General features: G+C 47.4%; 2 protein-coding genes across 8 annotated transcripts in view; both read right to left on the bottom strand.

Annotated features, from left to right (window-relative positions):
- PROX1 (prospero homeobox 1) overlaps positions 1 to 14,312 on the bottom strand; it is a 52,137-nt gene extending 37,825 nt beyond the window's left edge. For 2 of the 7 annotated variants that reach the window (XM_019428421.2, XM_019428472.2), the window contains exons 1-3: positions 14,200 to 14,312; positions 13,963 to 14,068; positions 4,409 to 6,200 (exon numbers count right to left, since the gene is read on the bottom strand). In XM_019428421.2, coding sequence (XP_019283966.1) covers positions 4,409 to 6,133 — 1,725 coding nt within the window. In that variant the 5' untranslated portion in view covers positions 6,134 to 6,200; positions 13,963 to 14,068; positions 14,200 to 14,312. Of the gene's footprint in view, positions 1 to 4,408; positions 6,201 to 8,257; positions 8,303 to 12,183; positions 12,203 to 12,618; positions 12,734 to 13,104; positions 13,191 to 13,360; positions 13,494 to 13,962; positions 14,069 to 14,199 lie in introns of those variants that run through there. The other 5 variants (XM_019428437.2, XM_019428427.2, XM_019428456.2 and 2 more) reach the window with 5 other exon arrangements.
- A 2,110-nt stretch (positions 14,313 to 16,422) lies between these two features.
- LOC128778886 (collagen alpha-1(III) chain-like) overlaps positions 16,423 to 23,283 on the bottom strand; it is a 77,077-nt gene continuing 70,216 nt past the window's right edge. The window contains exons 3-5 of the mRNA XM_053909490.1: positions 19,282 to 20,022; positions 18,836 to 19,013; positions 16,423 to 17,889 (exon numbers count right to left, since the gene is read on the bottom strand). Coding sequence (XP_053765465.1) covers positions 18,841 to 19,013; positions 19,282 to 20,022 — 914 coding nt within the window. The 3' untranslated portion in view covers positions 16,423 to 17,889; positions 18,836 to 18,840. The remainder of the gene's footprint in view (positions 17,890 to 18,835; positions 19,014 to 19,281; positions 20,023 to 23,283) is intronic.

Genomic DNA, 23,283 nt, shown 5'->3' with positions numbered 1-23,283 from the left:
AAGAAAATGAGCACAAATAAATATTAAGGAGGTAAGGGGGGTGGGGGGAGGGGGATGGAACGCAAACCAGATCTGTCCCGGCAGCTCATGTGGCTTTGCCTCAATTCTCTTAGCCATAGCTTTGTGAAGACAGATGACATTCAATTCTATGTGTAATGCAAAATAGACAATAACTGCTGAAACTTGAGACAGCTGCCAGGTGTAAAAAAAAAAAAAAAAAAAAGAAGAAGAAGAAAGAAAGAGAAAAAGGAAAAGGGGGGGAAGAAAAGATGATAAATCCATAAATTAATGAAAGACATCTGCTCAGGAATATAAAAGATCAGAGAAGGAGAGTACTGTGGCTGAACCTGAAGCGGTGTTCAAACAACCTGAGAATCTGAGTGTTGTCTGTTTACCAAGCACAGGATAACCTTACCTAAACAGCAGTGGCAGGGGAGGAACAGAGGCAGCGAAAAAAAGGCAAGAGCAAGAATATGTTGTGAAGGCTGGAGGAAGCGAATTCTTCCCCCCGCCCCCCCCCCCGCCCCCATGGAACCCTGAATTGTGGTTAGAGATTTTACAGGCTGCAGTGTTCCAACCAAATTGGATTGGGGCTCCTTACTTACATTTTCCAAAATGCTTTGAAACCCAAAGAATTTTAGCTTTCTCTGTATGCTCTGATTTGTTGTTTCTAAGAGATTTTTCCCTTGAATGGCGAGAAAAGATCTAACCTGTCTCATTTAATGAAAGGGATAGAACAAATTGTTTCTCCATTAAGGGGATCAGCACATGAAGGTGTGTCATTTGCGGAAATTAAAAAAAATGTTTTTGACTTAATAATTTGGGTGGGGGTAGGAACCTAGAGTCTCTCAGTCTGAAAATAAATGTTTTCCCCATAGCTAATACAGCTAATAGAATTACTATGGCCCCACAAGACTTCTAAAAAGGTCTATGGATTATTTCACATTTTAGAAATTCATTTTTAATCCATGTTTCCCAGTTGGATTTTAGTTTCAAATTACCAATTTCCCTTTCTAAACTTTACGTATTTTAAACATTCTCCCTAAAAGTCAAGTAGGAAACACTGGCTGTCACAGAGAACAGACTCAGTTTCTTCACCTGCACATCTTAAGGGCTTCTAATACTCCTCTTGTCCTTTAATTGGGTGTATGCAAATGTCCGAGGCCTGAACAAGGCTATTTTTCTTGAGATGCAAAGAGGGTGAATGACGAGGAACATCATGAAGAAAAACAACTGGCTGGCTGTTTCTTTTGGAATTTGAATAAAACTTAATATTTGATTAAATAGATTCATTTGCAAAGATACTGAACACATTTTTTTATATCCAAGACGTGAGTGAGCTCCTGGAGCAGGTGCACGGACATTGAGTTTACTGTGCACACATTCACTATTGCCTTCCTATTACAAAGGATAACGAGATAGTGCTTTTATATAGATTATATATGCTTAATGTGCTGAACCTAGAATGGATTTATCTGATAAGCTGGTATTCTTCATAGTTCTTATCTTGGCTACTTTGTTCAAAGACACAGATGATGCCCTTTGGGGTGTGAAAGAATCATTCCTTAGGCACTAAATCATTCATTTCTACTTGGAAAGCTATGGCTACAAATAAAAATATAATAATGGCAATCGTAGAGGTATCATTTCATCCCATTTCTACTCATGTTATTGAATTTTTTCCTAGGAGTAACTGTACCACCTGAAACTGAAGTAGACACCACTCGCTATGATTCCCAGAGACTTCTTTAGACTAAAAGCTTGAGAATTTTGCCTACGACGCCATCAGATAAATCAAGGGAAGGACCCATTGCCATTCCAGGATGGAGAGAGGAGAAAAGTGGGTCCAGTCTCCCAACAAACACTCAGATCCTCACTGGCTTCAGAATCATGCGGATTATAGAAAGAGAAGCCAGCCCATCTTCTTCCTGAGAAATAATAATATATCAATGAGATAAGTGGTTAAAAGTATGCCATAATCAAGGGGAAAGATACAGGAAGAGGGTCAATGGCCAGAAGGTGGAAAATGTAATCATTAACTCCAACAAGAGGCCAAAATTATTTCGCTTCATGAAAGAAACAGTTCCAGGTGTAAGCAACATTTCATATGAACACAGGTGTTTCCAAACCATCACTCTTCCACAGACTCTTACATTGGGAGGAGAGGGAAGTTATTCAGCTGAAGAAGCAACTATATTCTCGTTAAATCCTTTGATATGTATGGAAATAAAAGGAACTTCTTTCAATTCAAATCCTCTAAATTCCTCAGGGGATTTAGAGAGAGCGTGAGACAATGAAGGTAGCCAACACTTAAAGCAATCTAAAAGATTTCTTTCCTAGAAGACCCAACTTACTTATAAAAAAAAAGCACAGGCATAATTATCTGGTGACAATGAAAAGTCTAATAAACACACACACACATACACAAAACCCATAAACTGGTTAAAGAGTTTTTAGTCTGCACTTAGGGCACTTTGAAATCTGGTTTCATATGATCCTCGAAACAGGTATGTCCCTTCCTCTGCGTGTGTGTGTGTGTGTGTGTGTGTGTGTGTGTGTGTAGGAGACAGAGAGAGACAGAGAGAGAGAGAGAGAAACAACCCACCATCACGACTACTGCCTTCAAACTGGAGACGTCTGAGAGCAACAGGGTCTAGCCCTGGACATCATCAACCTTGTATGAGCCTCAGAAGATGCTCTTCCTGCCAAGGGTGAAAAACCATTCAAGACACTGCATCTTCTTCCTTCGCCTTTCTCATCACCAACACTACATTACAATCATTTTGACCAATGTTTATTGCCTGTTAATCACGAGCAAAGCATGGTGCCTGGTGCAGCTTTGGTTCATGGCTGGTAGATTAAAGTTTAGGTCTTTGAAAGGTAGAAGTTAAATCAGCAACCAAATCAAGACTCAGTTTCTATTTATATGTCTAAGTCCTCAACATCTTTATGTTCCTTCCTCTCATGACATTATTCTCTTCTTCCTCACTATGGAAAGAGACTGTGTTTCACTGCCCTAAGTGGGTCTCATTATTTGTGGCTCTCATTCACCTTATCAAAAATCTCCACAACTCTTCTGAGAGCTGGTTTGAAGGACGGCCTTCACTACATAGGAAAATGTATTTCCACCATAGCTGGGGCTTTGCACTTATGTGGCAGCCTCTGGAGTGGGCTTAGATACTAAAATGTCAATCTCTAGTCATCAGGACAATTGCTCAAAATCCTCAGTTTAGCAACAGCCAACTTAATTGCTAAATTTTATATCCATCTGGCAGTTTATTATAAAAGAAACACGCCTCTACGTGCCCCCAAATGCTACCATTCTACTACCCGTACCCCAAAACACCAACAACCACAAGATTTTTAAAAATTTACTGAAAGGACTGATTTACAGAGAGAAAGAAAAAAAGTCAGTTAAAAATAGCTGGAGTTCAGGAGGGGTCTAATAAAAACTATAACTGGCATCTCTACCTAAAAGTCAGGTTCAAAATATAGAAGAGTCATAAAAAGAGCCATTTTTAAAGCTGAATACAGCTGAGTTTTATATTTAATTGTGCTCTCTCGCTTTCCAAAATAATTTGCTTTGTGTATGTTAGGACAAAAGATTTCTGTGTATGGCTGAACAGAGGTTAATCATGCATAGAGGCAGCTGCACCAAGATCCAAAGAACAGACCTTGGGTGAACGAGAGAGACCAAAGCTGTCTGAATAAATCAGTACCTGTACATTTCCTTAAAGAACAAACAAACAAACAAACAAACAAACAAAAAGAACAACGACCCCCCCCCCACCCCCCATGTCTCACTTACAGATTAAAGAAAGAATCTAACTCCCCACCCATGTCCATTTTTCTCCCACTGAAGCCTCCCACCAGGAAAGTGCTCTTCATAAAATTTAATCGGGTCTTCTTTGCAGGGACCAGGGGCCTTGCAGACGGTTTAAAGAGGGACAATTCTTCCTACGGAATCTTAGGGATCTCAAAATTGACTTTTCCCTCGACGCCATTATAGAACGTAAAACCTTTTTTAAAAACCTGATAGAATTCAACGTTACAATGAGATTTTTTTTTTTTTTGTCCACCTCTGAATCTACTCCTAAAGAAAAAAAAGTGTGTGTGGGGGGGATAATACTGGAACAGCAGAAAGAGCACAGTTGAAAAGGGACATATTAAATACCAGCTCTTCGAGGCAATTAACAACTTGCGAAAGTTGCAAAGATGTGGGTTTCCTGGGACGCTTTTGTGCAATCAGAAGTGTGTTGATAAAAGCCTATTACTCTGGATAATAGAGAAGATCGCGTTCTTAAGAAGATACTAATCTACATTATTCTATATATTGTGGAAACCTGACCTTGGGGGAAGCCTTGTTTTGTTCTGTTTTGTTTTCCTCCAGGGGAGAATAAAAGGATATTGCACTTCCCGAATAAGGTGAGATTTCGGACATGTCTTGAAGATCGCCACACTCGGACTTGATGAGCGACAGGGAGAGCCCTTCTGCGGTGCTGGGTGGGTGTGCTGGTGAACACGGATGGTGGCTTAGATGGTGGGATGACATCTTCGTCCTCAGACTCGTCGTCTCCCTAGTTAAGTCTAAGGATTCAGGAGAGGCTCTGTCTTTTCCCGAGAAGGAGCCGGAGGGAGCACCTAACGGACTCTGAAATGGGTAGGCCATCAAGGGAAGGGGGAAGGGGTGGCGGAAGGTAGACGTGGTGAAGCCTGCGGTGGCAGAGAGAGGCGACTGGTGCAGGGGCTGGTGGTGGCCGCCGGCCGGGGGGCCGGAGGCGGACTGGTCGGATGAGTTTTTGCGGACAACCAGGGGCAGTGCTTCCGTCTGGTCTGTGGAACTGGGCATCTGCACGTTGCCGAAGGTGTCCAGGGGGTTCGGAATGATGACGTCGCCAAAGCACTGCAGGCGCTGGTTGGCGGTGTGGAAATTGTGGTTCTCCCCGTTGACCGCGAATCTGGCCTGGGGGATCTGGAGAGGCGGGAAGACCTGAGGAACCTGGCGGGAGGGTTTGGCTGAAAACACTTTGACCACCGTGTCCACCACTTGCGACATGGCGGTGTTCAGTTCCTGCTTCAAGGTCTCGGCCAAGTGCTTGCCTTCGGGTTGCAAGGGGTTCGGCCCGTGATCTCTTTCTTTGTTGTTGCCTTCTCGTTTCGGCTTGTTTTCAGCCAGCTCCTGCTCCCGGATCAGGGCCCGGGCCCGGTCAATGAACTGTCCTGGGTCTAGCTCGCACATCTCGTTGTCTGACCGCCCCACGGAGTCCTGGGCCCGGGCGTCCAGCATCTCCGAGCGCATGCTGTCTTCAGACAGGTTGCCATCTTCATCATTTTCGGAATCGGTGCTGTCATAGATTTGGTAGAACTTCTCCTGCAGCTGGCGCAGCTGCTTCTGCATGTCCTCCAGCTGCTGCTTCAGCTGTCGGCGCTCCTCTCGCTTCTGTTCTTTTCGGGCTGAAACCAGCTGCTGGAAACTCTGTTGCTGCTGCTGGGGCAGTTTCTGCTTGCGTTTGTTTTCTCTGTAACTTTCTCGGGGACTCACAGACTGCGGGGCCATCTCTCTTTCATTTTCATTGCCCCTTAATGCCACACTGGGGGAATGGCTCATACCCCGAATTATATTCTCAACCCGGGCGCGCTTCGCTCTCAGGTGCTCATCACATAAGCGATCCATATCAAACTGGCTCATAGTAGGCCTGCCAAAAGGGGAAAGACACTCTGGGGGGCTGTCTCTTGAAGAGTTGCTGCATATATCCTCCTGATGTACTTCGGAGCCTGTGCTAGAGAGGCCGCTGGCTTGGAAACTGGGCTCCGTGCCACCATTTTTGTTCATGTTATTTTTCAACAGCTGGGAAATTATGGTTGCTCCTGGAAAAGGCATCATGGCATCTTCATACGAGTTCGCCCTCTTCAGCAGCTTGCGGAGTACATTTGACTTTTCCCCATCTGCATGCTGCACCACTGAATACTCAACATCCTGCTCAGAACCTTGGGGATTCATGGCACTAAAAAACGTTGCTCTTGCCTTAGCAAAAAATGCAGATGCTGTCCCTACCGTCCTTTTCACTCCAATGTCAACTCTTCTCCTCTTGGTTTGCCGGCTTAAGAGGGCTGTGCTGTCATGGTCAGGCATCACTGGACAGTTATTGTGCCATCTTCAAAAGCTCGTCAGCTGGGCACAGCTCAAGAATCCCGGGACCCTGGCCAACAGAACAAAAGGACTGATGAATCATTTTCTTTAAATTTCTCCAAATTTCCTGACCTCAATCCTGAATCAAATGCAAAATGCATAGGCTCTGGGATTTATGGCACATTACAATTATTGCAATTTATTATGCACTCTGCTTGAAATGAAACATTTTTAAATATTTCTGCTCCACTGGTTTAAGATGGATTAAGATTAAAAAAAAAAAAAAAGCAAAAACTGCTTAAGCACCAGTAATATGATTCTCTTTCACAAATGCCTAAAATGATACTGTTTATCTTCAGAAGAAACAGTAGATTATAAGAACACAGCCTCTGACAACCAATTGATTAAATTTTGGGCATTGAGATTCATATTACAAAAGAAGATGAAAGTGGTCTCTACTTAAGATATAAGGTTCAATTTTCAGGCTGTGTGAAATTTGGAAGAAAAATTCCATTTCTGAATTAAAATTATTCTGGTTCTAATGCCCTTAGAGGAGAAAGACTCGAAAGTACATGCAAATGCTCAACACGCCCCCTTTATTACTGAATTTAAAAATATTTCTGTCATATCTGAAATGGGAGGGAGAACACCCCCATCAGCACCTTTCCAATACAAATGGTCAATTTAACATTGAAATAAACGCACACATATTCATTTCACAAGTCTGCTTATTTAGCATGGATGTGCATTTTTATTAGTAAAATCACATTGGAAAACGCGATCTATTGCTATATCTTAACGTAAGGGTGAGAATATTTATGAATTTTCATGATGTCCTTTTGATGACTTAAATGACCACAAAGTTGGACTCACTGTAAAAGAAGGAATTGCCACATTTCAGAAATCAGTATGGGGAACAATAAACTGAGTGAGGCAAGGATAAATGTATCTTCAGTATTAGTTCTCTTCTGTTAAAATCTGCCAAAATAATACTTCAAATGCCTAAAGAAACTTTAAAATACACATCCTTTGTGAATCTTTTTTCTTATGCCAAATTCAAGGTGGGGGGAGACTAAAAGAAAGTAAATAAAGATGCAAAAGCATCAGTCAGATATATGAGAAAGAGAAATATCTTCTCTGCACATGAACTTCCATTGTTTCTTGAGGACACAATAGTAAAAGAGAATATCCTTCCTTGCATTTTATGCAAGGCACCTGACATATTTTGTGACTTATTACCCAGTGATGCTAACCCCCAATTTTGTGTGCATATAAGATGTCATATCTTTTTTGCTTACAATTAACATTTTATGAAGAAAATGAAAATATTTTTTTCACACAGGGTTTATCTAATATTAAACTTCACGTTTGCTTAACAGAGCACATCTTCACAATAACAGGGTCTATTGCCAAAGGCAGCGTGCAGAGTGTTTGGAACGGTTCCCATCTCTTTCGGTTCACCTGTAAAAACATCTACGTGCTCCCTAGGACTGCATCTGTGGCTAGTTTTAAAGAATGACTATCCATGCAAATAGGCATAATTTCAGCAGGAAATAACCTGTAAAAATCAAGAAAATGCTCAATGCTTAGATGACAACGTGTGGGTTTTTTATTTTTATTTTTATTTTTTACTCAACAAAGATTCCGTCATGCATTCCTTGTTCCTGGTTTCTATGTGAAGACACAACATTTTTTAAAAAGCCTGTTCATGCAGGCAATATGATGCTTCTTTATATGTTTTTGTATGCTTAAAATTAAAATACTTTTTGTATGCCTCAGGATAAAATTTCCCAAAGTTGGAATGGAAACAGATCTTAATAACTTCAATATTGGGTTCAAAATTGAAGTCGGAATGATGGTGCACCCTCACACATCAATAATAAAACTGAGTTCAGGAATACAAAAATGCAATGACAAATATTTCGCTAACACATTGGATCCCATAAATCAGGTGTAGCCATCAGGTGAGAAAAAGAAAAACACCGAGGCAAACAAGAAAAGAAATGGGTTATTTCAGAGCCCAGAAAGATTTGCACACTGGGGGTAGGTCTCTGCAAGGAGGACCTCTTTGTGTGTGTATTAGCTTCCCCCCAAATAGAGTTCATTGCCATTGTTTTAAAATTTTACCTCTTTTCTTTTTTTGTGTGCAAATTCTCTTCTCCTTAATATCACCTGAAAAGCACAGGGATCTCTAGTCAAAACATTGAACAAACTTTCCGCAGTCTTTTTTCTTCCTCTGTTCAGCTTAACCCCCAATCTGGATTTTTCTCCTGTCCATCCTTGCCAGGGGACAAGCATCTCTGCAACAGGGGCTCAGAATGACAGGCTGGTGTAAGAGATGCGCACAAGGTCATCCGCAGGCATCCTTCCTTTCCCAACTGTCATTTACCTCTGCGTCAACTGCACTTCCTCTCATAGCCTAGGTATCAACAGCTGCATCCCTGCCTCGTGCCCAAGCCAAGAAGAGGGCTGTGCTCTTCCGAAGGCAGAAAGAAATGATACTCTCATTTGCAGTGGACAGTTAGTGTTAATTAAACATGTTTGGTGGGTCTTCCAAGAACCAAATACCCTGTGACTTCCTTCAAATTCACGAATCTAAACAGATTTTTTTCCATCCCCTGTCAACCAGTCAGCATTTTTAGATTAGATAATGATTTGCTTCTGTTTGGGGCTAAGAGAATATGGGAATCCTTTTAGGTCTTGTTGTAAAATGTCCAGCTGAGACATAACAAATGGGAAAAAGTATATATTCTGCCAAGACCAGACATTATATTAATAGGCATGAATAAATACAGCTCTCCATATAGCTAAGATCTAAACTTAAAAATAAAGGTAGAGGGGTAGTGCACGCTGGGACCATAACCCATGGAGGCAATAGACAAGATTAAGTAATTATAACTGGGTGACATAATACTTGATTAGCAAATTGATTCATAAACAAGAGATAGATGTGAATGTATTTACCACATAAGAAAACGCATTGTTCAACGACTATCATATAAATTAAATCACTTGAAAACACATTTAAAGGTGCTGCCATGGGCTTCCTAATTCAGAATTTAGAGAATGCTATGGACTGACTTTATCACTGATCTCATCCTGTCCATTAAGATTTTTAAAAATTCCTTTATTTCTCAACAGATGTCCTAAGTCATAGTGTTTCAACTACAATTATTATTGACTCTTATTGTATTTTGATTTTTACATTCGTTTTGAGTTTAAACAGGCGAGATGAAACCTTTTGATCAGCCCTTGGAAACAGTAATATCAGCAAGTATGCAGAAAAAAATCCTGATGTAGAATTTGAGCCCAAATGTATTACTGTTTAGATACATATATTCTGTTCCAGTAAACTCCTCTTCAATTAACATGAAAACCCATACAGAATATTTTTATTCTTAAATAATTTGTCACAGCTAGCATTTGGTATCTAAGTACTCAACTGCTTTAATAATTCCTATACAGTGATTATCTTGACATAGCAGCTTCCTCCCAGAGAAAGATAAGAACAAACATCCAGGTATAATCGAGTCAGATTTTAACTACTCCAAAAGATTCATTAAGATCTGAATTATCTCAAGAACGTCAGGTAGCTTAACATGGAGAATGCTAAGGAACTTGATGACTTAATGTTAGAAAAGAACTTTCAGCAAGGAATTTCAAAGGGATTGGAGTAGAAAGTGGCTAAGTGCTCTACTTGAATAAAGAAGTTATTTGGGGGAGGGGATTACAACTTTTACGTATCTATCCGGAGTCCAGATTCTGGACAAAGAAGTGTTCATCATGGTAATTATCCAAATAGTTTAGACAAATCTTTTATAAGACAGGGTGAGTGTAAGGTTGGCATGGTTTCCTGTTTGGATAACTTAGATTATCTGTCTTTGTTGGTAAAATTATTTGAAGAAATTGCTCAAGCCTACACTTTACTTCTTATGGAAAACAATCTTTGAATGGGCCTCTAATCTACTTGGGTCAACCTGGTTATGAAATTTCGAATGCACTATCACTAACAAAGAACATCTTAAATCCACCTGAAAATCGGTAATTCAAGGCAGGGGGGGTGGGGGACATCAGATGATTTGATTTAGGTAGTCTCCCCTAAGGCCACCAAATCATCAAATCTTCCCCCTAACCCCTCTTCACTGTATTCAAGAGTTCCTTTCTGCTAATTAGCAACTTTTCCTTCAGGGATGTTTCTGCTTGCTGTAAGGTTAAGAAAGCGTTTTATGTTTAGTTTGAAGAACCCACTTGACAGAAGTTCACACTTCAGTTAACTGAGATTGTATCCTCAAATCTCATATCAGGTTTTAAAATTTCCTATCATAACAGAGTTCTCATATCATAACCGTTTCACTTAAAATTCCTCCAACCTATCAAAAATTCCGTACGTTTTTCACCTGCAAAATGAACACAGAATATTTTCTGAGACATGCCTAAAACATTCATTTGCACCAATAATTCACCACATTAGTAAGTAAAAGAGTAAGAAACGATCTCAAGAAAAAACACACTTTTTTTCTTTTTTGTAGAAAATTCAAATACTCTAAATGTCCTTTGAAAGCTTTAGACTACACTAGGCAATAAGGTTGGAGAAATTCCTGAGGTATCTGTCCTTTCCAGTTGATACAGGTACTTAATTGGAATCCAATAATAATATGTCACGCACAATCCATCTTTATACTAGGAAAACAGTCACATTTTATAATTTATTTTGTTAATCCTAAACCTAAACATTCCTTCTATCAACAGTTGAAAATGCAAGACAATCCCTGAAATGATATAAGAAATTCATGAAAAAAAAAAAAGGCCTATTTGCACTTTGAACAGATAAAGAGAACCCCGGCAGCTGGCTTACGTTTTAAGATTGCAAGTGCTACTTCTAGAGGAACCATGCTAGGAAATGAATAAAGTGAGAACAGAGATGCATGTGACGTAGGCATGACTTTTCTTCTCACAAGGTGATGATTAAACTAAGCAGAATTCTGCATAATGGACACATAAACATACTAGTAAGTACCAAGCACAGACAACCTCTATCAAACATAAAGGAAATGGACATATCCATAGATGACGTGAAAAAACTTCGCAAACACCCAAGGCAAGTATTGAGGGAGGGACTCTGAGGTTTTAAGTCTAAAGGACAAATGACACACAGTATCTCATTTTCATGAACCCACGATCGTCACCCAAACAACAAAGACAACCGATAAAACCATTCACCATCTAACCTATTTCTATGTAACACAAGAAGTAGCCTGTTTAAAGAGAAACTTAAAAGGTCAAGTTTGAATAATCCAGATATAGTGCTTCCACTGAATTCTCCACAGCTTCCCTCACACATCAAGCCACGGTCCTTACCCTCGCCGATTTTACCATTATATAAACGTGGCCACGTTGTAGCATATGGACAGGGTAACACCAATGCTCCGCTTTTCCTTTCTTACCACACACAGCCCATTTCATTCTGAAAATACTCAGAAGTTCTTGCAAGAAACTCCTCACACAGCTGATTGCCTGCATCTTGCATCAAACAGAGAAAGCGCAGTTACCTCTCACGTACTTGAGATTTTCCTTCTCCATCAAAGTAATAACTAGGACATCTGGCACATGTCTGGTACAATGACAGGCTCATTCTGCTTTATGAGAGTATTTAACATAGGACTTGAAAGAGTTTATGCACATACCTATTCTTTCTGGGCAGAGAGAAGGCACGCTAAAAAGATAAGCTTTAACAACAGTAACACTTTCAAATGACTTTGGTATTCTTGGCAGTTACACACACCGCCCATGGCCGCCCAAAACACACAGGCACACAAAAGACGGCTCTCGCCCACCCCCCTTCCGCACCACGGACCTGGGAGATAGGCAGAAACTATAGAGGGAAGCAGAGGGAAAGTCAATCTCTCTCCACCTGCTGCCTGAAGTGGGGGGACTTTCAGCCGCCTGGCAGGCAGAAGCCTGAGACACAGCCTCAGCAGCAGCCTGCCAACATCCTTAAGGAAAATAAACAAACACATACCAACTTATCCCCCACCCCCAAGCAAAGAACTCACATGGCCAGGCTCAAAGCATAACAACAGCCCAGTTCCCATTAGCCCGGAGAATCCTATTAAGCAGGGCACCCATAAATTCATAAACTTCTGCAACCCTGGAGTGCGCATTGTGGTCTGGAGCTGTACAGACACACACAGACACAGAGGAAATCTGCACCTGTCTTTCTTGACCCAACACACCTGTCAGGCCCTGCCCATGCACAGCGCTCTACGAATAGACTTCTGCCTACCTAGTTTAGGAAAGGAAATTATTATTATTTTTTTTTTTGGTAAGGGAGGTTATAGGTGGGAGGGAAGGAGGGGGGAAGGGAGGGGGAGAGAGAGGGAGGGAGAGAGAGAGAGAGAGAACAAGAGAAGACACTTATAGCCTTGACTTTGAGAGAAGGCCACCCTGTGCTCGCACTGTTTTTATAAGCTCTGGGAGACAACACAGACCTTCTTGGAAAAATAAAAACAAGCAGGTGAGCTCCCAGCCTTCCCCCAGGCGGAGCAGGGTTCTGGACTGCCAAGAACAGCAGTCTCACACTCCAACCTGCCTCCTTGGGCTATTTAAGACGATCGCCCAACCGCTCCTCCTCCTCCTCTCTGCCAGCCTGGAGGACTCTCAACTTCCGAAAAAAGCTGAGAAGTGGCGGGAGACGTGTGAGTCTCTCTCGAAAGCTACTCCCCCTTCACCTCCCTCCCGCCATTCCCTACCCACCCCCCCCCCCCACTCCGAACCACGCTTTCCACCGGCGTTCAGTTTTAGCAGGAGTAAGTGGCTAGCACGCCAGAAGAACCAACAACTTGCTAAACTGGACTTTGGGTGAAGTCTCCCCCCCACCCAGCGCCCCCCTGCCTGTCCCCCTCCTGGTGTGTTCAGCCAAGATAGCAGCTCTTCCCGCCCTCCTCACCATTCTCCCCGGTAACAATCACCCTCACCTCTGTTCTCCTCCCTCCCCAGTCCGCTGAACTGGGGCACAACGGCAGGTACCACCCAGACAAGACCAGATCCCAGCAGCCCCGCGGCACACACACTGCCAGCCAGGGCTGTGAGAGTCCTCGCGTCGCAGATCCGCAGCCCAAGAACATCCCCTACCCCCACCCGCACCGCCAGCACTCGGTCCCCCCGCGACGCTCCGGCCCCATCCCTCCACCACCGCCACACGACCTCCTGAGGCTCCCGCGGCCGCCTTACCCAACTCAACTTGACCTAGCCCTGGTTCCTCGGAGCTCTGGAGAGGGACGCCGCGCTGCTTTCCCGGGACCATCTCTCCACCGCTCCAACCCCGATTTCAACATTGCGGCTTCGACAGCGTTTTGCGAGTAAAGTAACAGAGCGCCCCCCTCCTCCCTCCCCCCTCCTCCCTGCTCCCCGGCCCTCTGCTGGGGTTCAAAAGGAGAAGTGAAAGGTATGCAAATGACAAGCAAATTGGAAGAGCCTGGAAGAAAGGCAGCTATAATAAACAAGACAAAGAGAAAGGACGTGGGGGCTGGCCCAGGAGTTTTAGCCGGGAGAGACGGGAAGGATGGGGCTTGGCGGAAAGCGGGGATCCAGGCGAACAAAAAGCGACCCGGTGCCCCTCGCGGTCCTCTCTCCCGAGAAGAGAGGGCAAGAAAAAGAAGGAAGGGACGCAAACGCCTCCTCACAGCCCAGGAACAGTACACAAAAGGTGACAAGATCAGCGACAAGTCCAGCAGTATCAGCCTCCCCCGCCGCCCGCCCCCCCCCCCATCGCCACCACCACCCCAGCCACCAGCAGGAAAGAGAAAGAAATAAAAGCCAAGCGGATCACTTACTCTTAGGAACTGGGAGGAGCGGAGCGCTGAGTTCCACGGAGGCTCCTGCTTACAAACTGTTTAGAGCCTATTTTATTATGATTCATTTAAATAACACCATTTTCTCCTGGAAAAAAAAAATGTTTACACGGGCATGAGTAATGGGAGTCTCTTTTCTTTTCTTCCCATTCAAGAACAAGCCAGGACAAGTGATTCTGGAAAAGGGGAGGGGACTGGCGAGGGGGAGAGGATACTTACGCGGTGCAGAGGGCAGTGGGACCGAGCGTGGTTTTGCCGGCAGGGAGAGGAGAACACGCGCGCGCACACACGCGGCGGTGTCTTGCGGGTGATGAATGTGATAATTGGACCGGGGCCGGTGAGTGCGCGCGAGCGAGCGAGCGAGCGGGGCGAGCGGGGCGAGCGGGCGAGGGAGAGGGGACGGTGGGAAGGGTGGGAGGGGAGAGGAGAGGAGAGGAGAGGGAAGAAGACGAGGCAGAGGAGGGCAGGGAGGAGCGGAGAGAAGAGAGGAGAGGAAGGAGGGAAGAAGAGAGGAGCCGCGGAGAGGAGCCGAGCGGAGAGGGAGCGGGCGGCCCGGCGAGAGCTCTTTTGCGCCGCTGCGCTTCCCCGGCTGCAATGGTGTATTATTTCAGAGCGCTCCCTCAGCTGAGGGCTCCGCTCCACAACAAGATTTACTTTAAGACACAGCTGAAGGAAACAGGAAGACTGCACGTCACAGTCTGACTGACGTACCCGGCCCCAGCACCCAATCGCGAGGCGCCTTCGGATTCAAGGGGGGATAGCGAGGCAAGAGAACTTGGGAGGAAAAAAAAAATATAAAAGGGGTGGGGGGTGAGGGGCTGGGAGGAGAGGAGGGGAGAGGGGCCCCGCGCTCCCCCTCCCCCGCCTCCATCCCCGGCCCCCACCCCCGCCCCCGCCCTGCCACCGCTTCGGGGCGACTGGATCGCCGCGCCGGGGCCGGAGCGAGCCATCTGCGGGCACTGTGCAAAGCGGGCGACGGCGCGAGCGGCGCTCGGCTCACACTCGCTCGTCCTGGACGCAGGTCCTTTCCCCCCCCCCCCCCCCCCCCCCCCTCTCTTCCTTTCCCAGATACAGCTGATCGAGTTCACCGAGTGGCCGAGCTTGGAGCAGACTTGGGTGGAGAAAGGCACGGAAAAGTATACTGGAGAAAAAGTGGGGTTTTAGGGGTGGAGTGGTATAGGAGGAGGGAGTGGGGAAGCTCGCAGGTCGTTCCACATTTTAAATGATCACAGACAGTATCAAGAATACATGTCACCCTTGCTTGCTTTTAGAGGCAAAGTGGACAATAAAATACAGGTAGGTTTGGGATTTAAATAATACGTGCCAGAGGCTTCACTTGGGCTCCGCTGCATCTGGTAGCAGACCAGTATTGGCTGAGTTCCAGTTAATCTCCCGTCAAAATTACTAGGAAGAAGAGTATCTGCCCTTGGTTCTTCTGATTGTAGGTACAGCAGCCTTTTTTTTGGGGGGGGGGGAATGTTGCAAACATTACCTCGCAATTATCCCTCACTAACTCACTCACCCCACGATGACCAAAGAGAGAGGTTTCATACTGGAGTACACAATTTTGGCTCCTGGGTAGCCAACTTTAAAGTTTATTAAGTAAGAAATTTCAAACGCTTAAATTTCGGGCTTCAACGTAAAGCTATAGAAAATGCACTTTGGTTAGACATCTCTTGGAGGAAAAATAACCAGGGAGATTTCTTTAGATAACGTGGCTCTTAAAGAGCTCCTTGGAGGTTTGCAAGTTACAAATGCGAAAGGGCATTTCCAGCCGCAGCCAGAACGTGTCTTTCACCGGGCACAGTAAACGGCTTTTAATAAAGCAACCGCGTTTATGACCTAAAGATCCTATAAAAGCCAGGACTTACAAGGGCTGAGAAGCAGAAATACTCGTACCTAGTCGATTAGACACTCAGTTTTTAGGTAGGATGGGAACAAGTATTTTTTGTATGTTCCTCGAGTTCAAGCAGATCAAAGGTTTGGGACAACTGTCAAGCAGACGTTGGTTGGGACGGGGCGTGTTACCAGTACACAGACAGACAACCACCACCATCTTCTGCCACGCACATATACCCCTTTCCTAGGACGTTTACAATTTCAGTCTCAAATTCATCACTGTGAAGAAGTCTTCTCTTTGAATAAGAATAGAGATGGTAACACGCCTGAGACTATACTCTGTAGGAAACTTTTGGCACAGGATTCAAACATTGAGAAGAAGAAGAAGAAGAAGAAGAAGAAGAAGAAGAAGAAGAAGAAGAAGAAGAAGAAATCAAGCCCGCCAGGGTAGGTGTCGAGGGTAAGAAAAGAGGCTTGCTTGAGCATCCCCCAGCCTTCACTTCTCTCTTTCTGCCGCCCCCAGACCCTCCCTCCACACCATTTCGGAAACGACACAGATGCGGGCAAACACATCACCCGCACTCCCAGTGATCGGCTATTGTATCAAGTGTTTTAATCGAGATGTGACAATTTAGGCTGGGGACAGAAATAATCTATCAACATGCCCATTAGATGCAGGGTGGAATAATGCTTCTATTGGTTGGGTCCTTTCGAGGTAAGCGGGTGTATTGAGCCGGGAAATTTGGGTTCTGTGAATGGATCGAGGCTACTTCCTTTCTGCCTTTCCGTCCTATTATTTTCTTTAAGTATCCCAGTTTGTACATGTTAGCGCCAGCCCACAAATAAACTGGCAGGAGTAGAGGATATATGCCCTCCACACCTTAAAACCATCTGCTCAGTTTGACATTTACAAAAAAGGAAGGAGAGAGCAGGGAAGGAGGAGGGGGAGAAGGGGGAAGAAAGGAAGCCGAGAGGGAGAGAAAAGATTCAGAATCTGCAAGGAAATGGCTTGAACTTCAGCCCACAAGTTATGTTAGTTACACCTAGCGCTCGGTTTGCACATTTTGCACACTCTACGCCCGGGAACTGGCGGCAGGAAAAGTTCCTCGCGAACCCCAGTAAGCCTTCTGTCACTCTCGGGGGGAAGGCAGGCCTGAGTGCAAGTCGGGGTAAAGCCGTCTGGCAGACAAGGAAGCTCCCCCACTCCCAGCCAACGCCGCGGAGGCTCGCAGCTCGCCACGCTCCGCCGCGGCAGTTCGCAGCCCGCATTAGGGCGCAAGAACTGCTGGCTGAAATAGGAGCGCGCGCGACGCTGGGCAAGCGAGCTCGGTCCGAAGCCCAGCTCCGTGAGCTACGTACGCGGAGCCCTGTCCTGTCCCCTGCTGTCGGGGCGCCCTACAGGCCGGGCTCCTGGTAACCTCTCTTGCCCAAGCTGCGGCGCTCTCCCAGGTCTTGGGACGCTCTAGAGCAAGGCGTGAGGCCCGAGCCCCCTATCTCGGGCGACTCCCGGTTTGTTTTCTGATAGGGGAGAAGTGATCAGTCAGGTCGGAGACGAGAAGTCGCCTAGATACTGGCTCCATCTCTGAAACCAGCGGCCAAGCCTAGGGTCAACTCCTTCCTCTGTCCATTGGAAACACAACCCCAGTAACTTAAAAGTTAACACAAGTTCTGACCGCTTTTCCAACAAACCTCATCCATGCAGACTGCCTTTACTTATTTATGGGAAGGGGGATCTGCTGCGAGTTCTTAGTCAAACTCCTGCAGTCGTCACTTGTGCATCTGGTCCTGGGTTAAACCCACTTTGCCTTGACCTTTCCTCGGTGTGTTTCCGCCCCCCTTCCCCGTTCTTAAAGCCCTCAGATGAAGCTAGGAGGGAAGGTTGCATATAAGTAATTTAAAACCTTACGATGAACCATCGTCAGATCCTAAGCAAACCAATTCTGGGAACTTCAGCCAGATCCAGTAGAGAGGCAAACGTGGGCGTGGATTTCGGAAGAAAGATGCTGAAGATCCCTGCCTGGACTGACACGCACACAAAACCATCCACTATCCAGCACCACCAGCACCACCCTGAAGAAGGGAAGAGAAAGAAAGAAAAACCAACTCCAGGGTGCAGGCCGGCCTGCTTCCGGCAGTCTAAAAGCAGACTGACCGCCATTCTCTCCTTCCCCACCCCCCTAGCCCCGGTGCCCAGTGCGACGCCAAGCTCAACCTGGATTTGTTCTGAATGGGGGGGAAAGTGAAATGCCACAAGATCAGTAGCAAGTAGCAGCTGCAGCGTTTCTCTCCTGGGAACCCCACTGCTTAGAAGCCTCCCGAGTGATGTTTGTTTAACCAACGGCTTTCAAAGTAAACAGAGGCGAAGCGCTCCAAAGAAGTTGAAATATAACCCTTACAAGAATTTGGGGCCGGAGTGCTGGCGGAAAAAGTAAAAAAAAAATTTTTTTTTTTTTTTAAATAATAAAGCTTCCATCCCAAATAAGAGCCCACCACAGTGCCTAAAGGAAACTAGAAGGGTCACAAAAACATAAATTTATCGAAAGGATTCATTGCAGTAAAGTGACCTCAAAATCATCCTTCGTCCACAAACACACACCTGCGGGGAGCGGGGTTGGTTGTCAGTGACTTGAAGGGGCACACTACTACTCGATTTTAGGGAAGTGGGCGAAAACAATCGAAGGGAGGTGCTTTCCCAGCCCTGCAGTAGAAAGGAGTAGGCAGGGCGCTCTGCGCCAGCCCTGGCTTTGCCTCAGGCACCGAACTTTCCAATATCAAGATATTAACAGATGGTGGTGAGCACATGGAGGGCTGTTACTTACATAATCCAGCCACTCCGCCCAGCCGCGCTGAAGCCGGCGAGGCGCCCGCCAGGCCGCGCGCGCGCCTTGCGAGGGGTGCTGCTGTCCCCCGAAATAACGTGCTTTCCCCTCCAACCCCCACCCGGTTCTTTGGGGGCCAGGGTTTGGAGAGGTCGTGCTTTCAGAAAAACATTCGCATCGATCGGGGTGTGCTTTACCTTCTTCAGTCCACAGTAAAGAAGCTGGAGACCCAAGGGCAGAGGGAAGCGGAGGGAACGCTTTCGGGGAGAGCCGGACGCCGTCCCTCGGTATGGGTGGGGGGGTACACGGGAGTGGAATGTTCGCAATTTACATCCCTCCTTCTTTGGCTCAGTATTAGCAGATCTTTCCCAGTCACTGAAATACAAAGGCAGGCTCGGGCCGCGGCTGAGGGGGAGCGGGGTGGGGTGAGGGTGTGAGTGCGAGGGGACGCCTCTGCACGCGGGGGCGCAGTGGGCAAAGTTACGCAAAGCCTCCGGGCACCGCTAGGCTCCCGAGCTTCTGCAGGTTTTCAAGCACTGCTTCTCGCACGCGGGGAGTCCCTTTCGGCTGTGTGGCCGCCTGCTGCCTTCACGGTCCCAGCCACCTCCCCCGAGGCCCGGTCCCTCCCCGTGTGCCTGTGTACCTCCGCCCGTGGGTCGGGGGGCGCGTTTGTTTGCCGAGCCTCTCCCTGACGGCGACTCCGGCCGCCGAAACCCGTGAGGAACACGCCTCAGTGGGCTGGAAAAGTTTCGGGTTGGGAGGGAAGGGTGGGAGTCGCCTCTCCTGGCACCCGGCGCGAGCGGGGCTGCCTGGCCGGCGGCTACCTCCCGGTCCCCTCCTCCCTCCCGGCCCTTCCTTTTTCGCCGCGGCCCCGCGCTAGGTGTCGCGGCCTCTCGGCCCAGAGACCCGGAGCGCGAGGTGCGGCGGCGGCGGCGGCGGCGGCGACGGCCGGGAGCTCCGAGCGGAGGGCACGCCCCTGCCGCCCGCGCGGCCCCCGGGGGTCCCGCTCGCCCCGCCCGGGCTCTGCGGCCCCCGCCTCCTCCCGAGCCGCCGCCGGGGCCGGAGCCCCTCTCGGCTGGCCCGCGCGGGGCGCACGCCGGGAGCAGAGGGCAGCCACCTGCTCCCCGGGCTGCGCGGGGCAGCGAACATCCGACGCCGCCCGGGCCCCGCGGCCCCGCGGCGCATCCCCCCGGCCCTCCCCCCACTTCCCCCGCGTCCCCGCTCCGCCACAGCCAGCCTGTTGCTGCGGGGGCCGTTCCGGCGGCGGCGCGCCCGCACCCGGGGACGCGCTCCACCTGGGCGACGGGGGCCTCCCCAGGGACCCAAGGAGGGGCGGGGGCCTTTGAAAGGATGGAAGAAGCCTCCCCTCCTGTCCACCCCCTTTCTGTTGTCAATTAAGGACATTTGGCCGTTACCCCCAGCTTCTCCTTTCTTGGTGTTCAAGTCCAAGGTGTGAATTCCGAGGAGGTGCTCGATTTTTGGTGATTTGGGGTGATAGGACTTAAATTACCCCTCCTGTCCACCTTGCTAGGCTTTTATTCAGGAGCGGATTCGAGATAAATAGGTGTAGGCCTGGCACAGGGGGAAAAGCGAAGGAGGCTCCCAGTTTGGATTTATTTGGGGGGAGAGAGCGCGACTCTGGAAAGTTGCATTTTGTTTAAATTAGAGCAAGAGAGAGTTGAAAGCCAGATTTCTATAATTTTTTCTGGTGATATTTCTTTTATGAAGTATCTAAGTGTCTGTTTGTCATCATTTTGAGATCAAAAGGAAAATCCATATGCTGCATAGTTTTTCGAAATTGCTATTTAAATATGTTTTAAATGTTTTATCCAACGTGGAGAAGGCTGCTCGCTCGGAGGCAAGGCTGGTAACAGGGATAGCGGGATGGTTTGATGTGGAGCAGTGGTTCCCAAGAGTGGCCCATAATCAGGAGTCACCAAGGGAGCTTTTAAAAAACAAAGATTTCTGGGCCCACCCCAGCAAGGGAAATCAGTGGGAGGACCTGGGCCTCTGGGGGTCATGCTGTGTTTCCAATTACTGTTCAGTTACTGATCAGTGACCTTAGGTGTGTTACTTAATCTATGTGAGCCTCAGTTCTTTTTATCTGTTAAGTGGGGGTAATATCCAACTTACGGAGTTGTAGAGAGTGTTATGTAAGTAAAATTGTTCAGCATGTGATTGGTGCTCAATGAGCCTATTTTGTCTACAAATGTGTGCTCTGTACAGTTGCACGGGATCCCTACTCCTTTTATGCAGAACCCTTTCTCCCAAAGATTTCGGTGAAACTAACTTCACCTAAACTTGCCCTTTGATATGTTCATGTATGCACATTTCAGCCTATGCATAGCTGCTCCACTGGGCCCTTATGTGCACACCTTTAAGGCCATAAACCATAGACTTGGTGCACATTTGGAAGCTAGGCTCTGGGCTCTTGCACCTATAGAACTGTCCATCCAGGCGGACAGGAATCATTTGCTGATCTGAGGTCTGCTTTTCTCTTTCTTTCTTTCTTTCTTTCTTTCTTTCTTTCTTTCTTTCTTTTCACCTTCCCTGCTTTATAGATGGCAAACCTTTCCTACAGAAGCTGCCCATCAGACCAGTGAAACCCGCAGGACAAAAAGTTCTATTCAAGAAGGGAAGAACAAGGAGGAAAAAAAGGTCAACATTCCCAGGTAAAACTAAAACAAATGTGTATCATCTATCGTTTGCTTTTACATGTCTGAATGAACAACTTCCCCAAATCTATGTAAACTACAACGCTTCATAAAATTCTGTTCCAGTGAACCAATGAACACAAGCACGCCCCGACATAATTAAAAGCGAACCCAGCCAAAGGCAGCTGTGAGAAGGCAAAGAAAGATAGGCAGGAAGGTGCTATCCCTGGCTGTGACTCTGCAGTCGTGTGAGGGGAAGAAAGCCAGAGAAATGGAATGGGCTGAACTAGCAGAGAAACATCGAGAAGGCTGACAATTTTAGAACCGGAGACGGCTGACTAGCTATTTACTCATCCCAAAAAAGGTATTTGCTGGGACCCTCTGAAAGCTCGAGATACGTAATCAGGGTGTTTCGTGGAGCAAGATAAGGGAGAGATTGCCAGCTTGGGGTGTCTGTGGGCCCGATCCCTGGTGAATGAACCCATGGGTTGGGAGGAGATACTCCCTGAATGAGGGAGAGCTCATGCATCACCCCTAGAGGCCTGTCCCCCCTAAGGTTTGTGGATATCTGTGGGCAAGTATGGAAGGCTCCTGCTTTCTGGTTACTCTCTGTACCTGGGGGAGATGCCTCTAGGGGACAAAACAGAGAACCCCAAGACAACTCCAGAGAAACCCGCATCTGGGGCCAAGCTGTAGGGAGACAGGTGACACCGACTGACCTTTCACTCCCAAAGGCCCTCATGGTACAAACAGCACTTTGGCCTACACTTGAGAAGGTGGTGGGGAGATGGGGGCAGAGGCTGAGGGGGGAAAGAGTATGTGTGGGGGGACAGAGTTTGGAGGGGCCAGGGATGGGTAGGGGGACAGTGTCTGTGGGGGTGGGAGGGGAGTGGGTGGGGGTGAGGAAAGAGTATAGGTGGAGGTCGACAAGGTGGCAGAGTTAGGGGGAGAGTGCCACTGGGAGTACTAGGGGTGACCGGAAAGGTAGGGGAGGAGCACCAGTTCCCCCACCAGGTGGCTTGCTGGGGGCTAAGTGGCACGTGGGAGTGTGGTTGGAGGACTGAAAGGGAGTCAGGAGAAAAGGTCCAGAGGCGACATGTGGCCTTTGCTGAAGCCTGGATGAAGGGCGCAGCAACTAGGTTTCCTCAGGCCCTCACCAGTCTCGCTGAGACAGGAAGCCACTGGCTGGCTTACTAGTCCCAGCTTGACCCGAAGGCCTAGGACCCCCTGTGAGGCCCGGCCTCACTGGGTGGGGCATCCGGGGGTCTCCCGCTGGGGATGCCCCCCCCCCACAGGCAGGCCTGCACCCTGCTCCCCTCTCCTACCTCCAGCCCTGCCCTCCCCCCCTCTCCCAGCAGGACGTCCCCTGAAGTGCCTCCATCCCCACTCTAGGCCCAGGGTTGCTTCTGAGCCCCAGGTCTCCCTGGGCACTCTTCTTTCCCTCCCAGATAAGACGCCTTCACCCCTTCATCTCCTCCATGCTAATCTTCTGCTAGTGGTGCCTGAGGCGGGGAGGGCGGGTAGCAGGCAGAGGGCAAGAGAGGGCCCATAGCCCAAAGTGGACTCAAAGAGAAGGGAATGACACAATTCAACAGAGAGCTAACGTTTGCAAGACATGGCTAAGAATGGCAGTTGGTGACCCTGTTGAGGGAGCCGAGTCTTAGCCATTGGGGTCTTAGCCAACATGGGGAGATCATTATCATGTGTGGGATTTAGTTGAGCCTCTGAAACTTCAATTAGGAACACAAGCCTAGAAGAATCTGGATGAGGGGCAAACGCGTCCACATGTAATCCTCTCGGTATCCCAGTGGTCTTTCTGTGAGACTTCAGAAGGAGGCAAACAGACGAAGTGAGAAACGATGATAGGCAGGTCGGCATTTATTGAGCACTTCCAGTGCCATAACTGCCAGATGCTTTATACCCAGCACTGCCATTTTCTTAATTCTAAAATGCCATGGATTAGAAGATGCACTGACAATGTAAAGATGAGA

The sequence above is a fragment of the Panthera pardus genome, unplaced genomic scaffold, assembly GCF_024362965.1.
Source record: "Panthera pardus isolate Hobbes unplaced genomic scaffold, ASM2436296v1 HiC_scaffold_21, whole genome shotgun sequence".
Lineage (NCBI taxonomy): Eukaryota > Metazoa > Chordata > Mammalia > Carnivora > Felidae > Panthera > Panthera pardus.
Note: the sequence above shows the minus strand (reverse complement) of the source record. Positions and strands in the feature narration are given on the sequence as shown.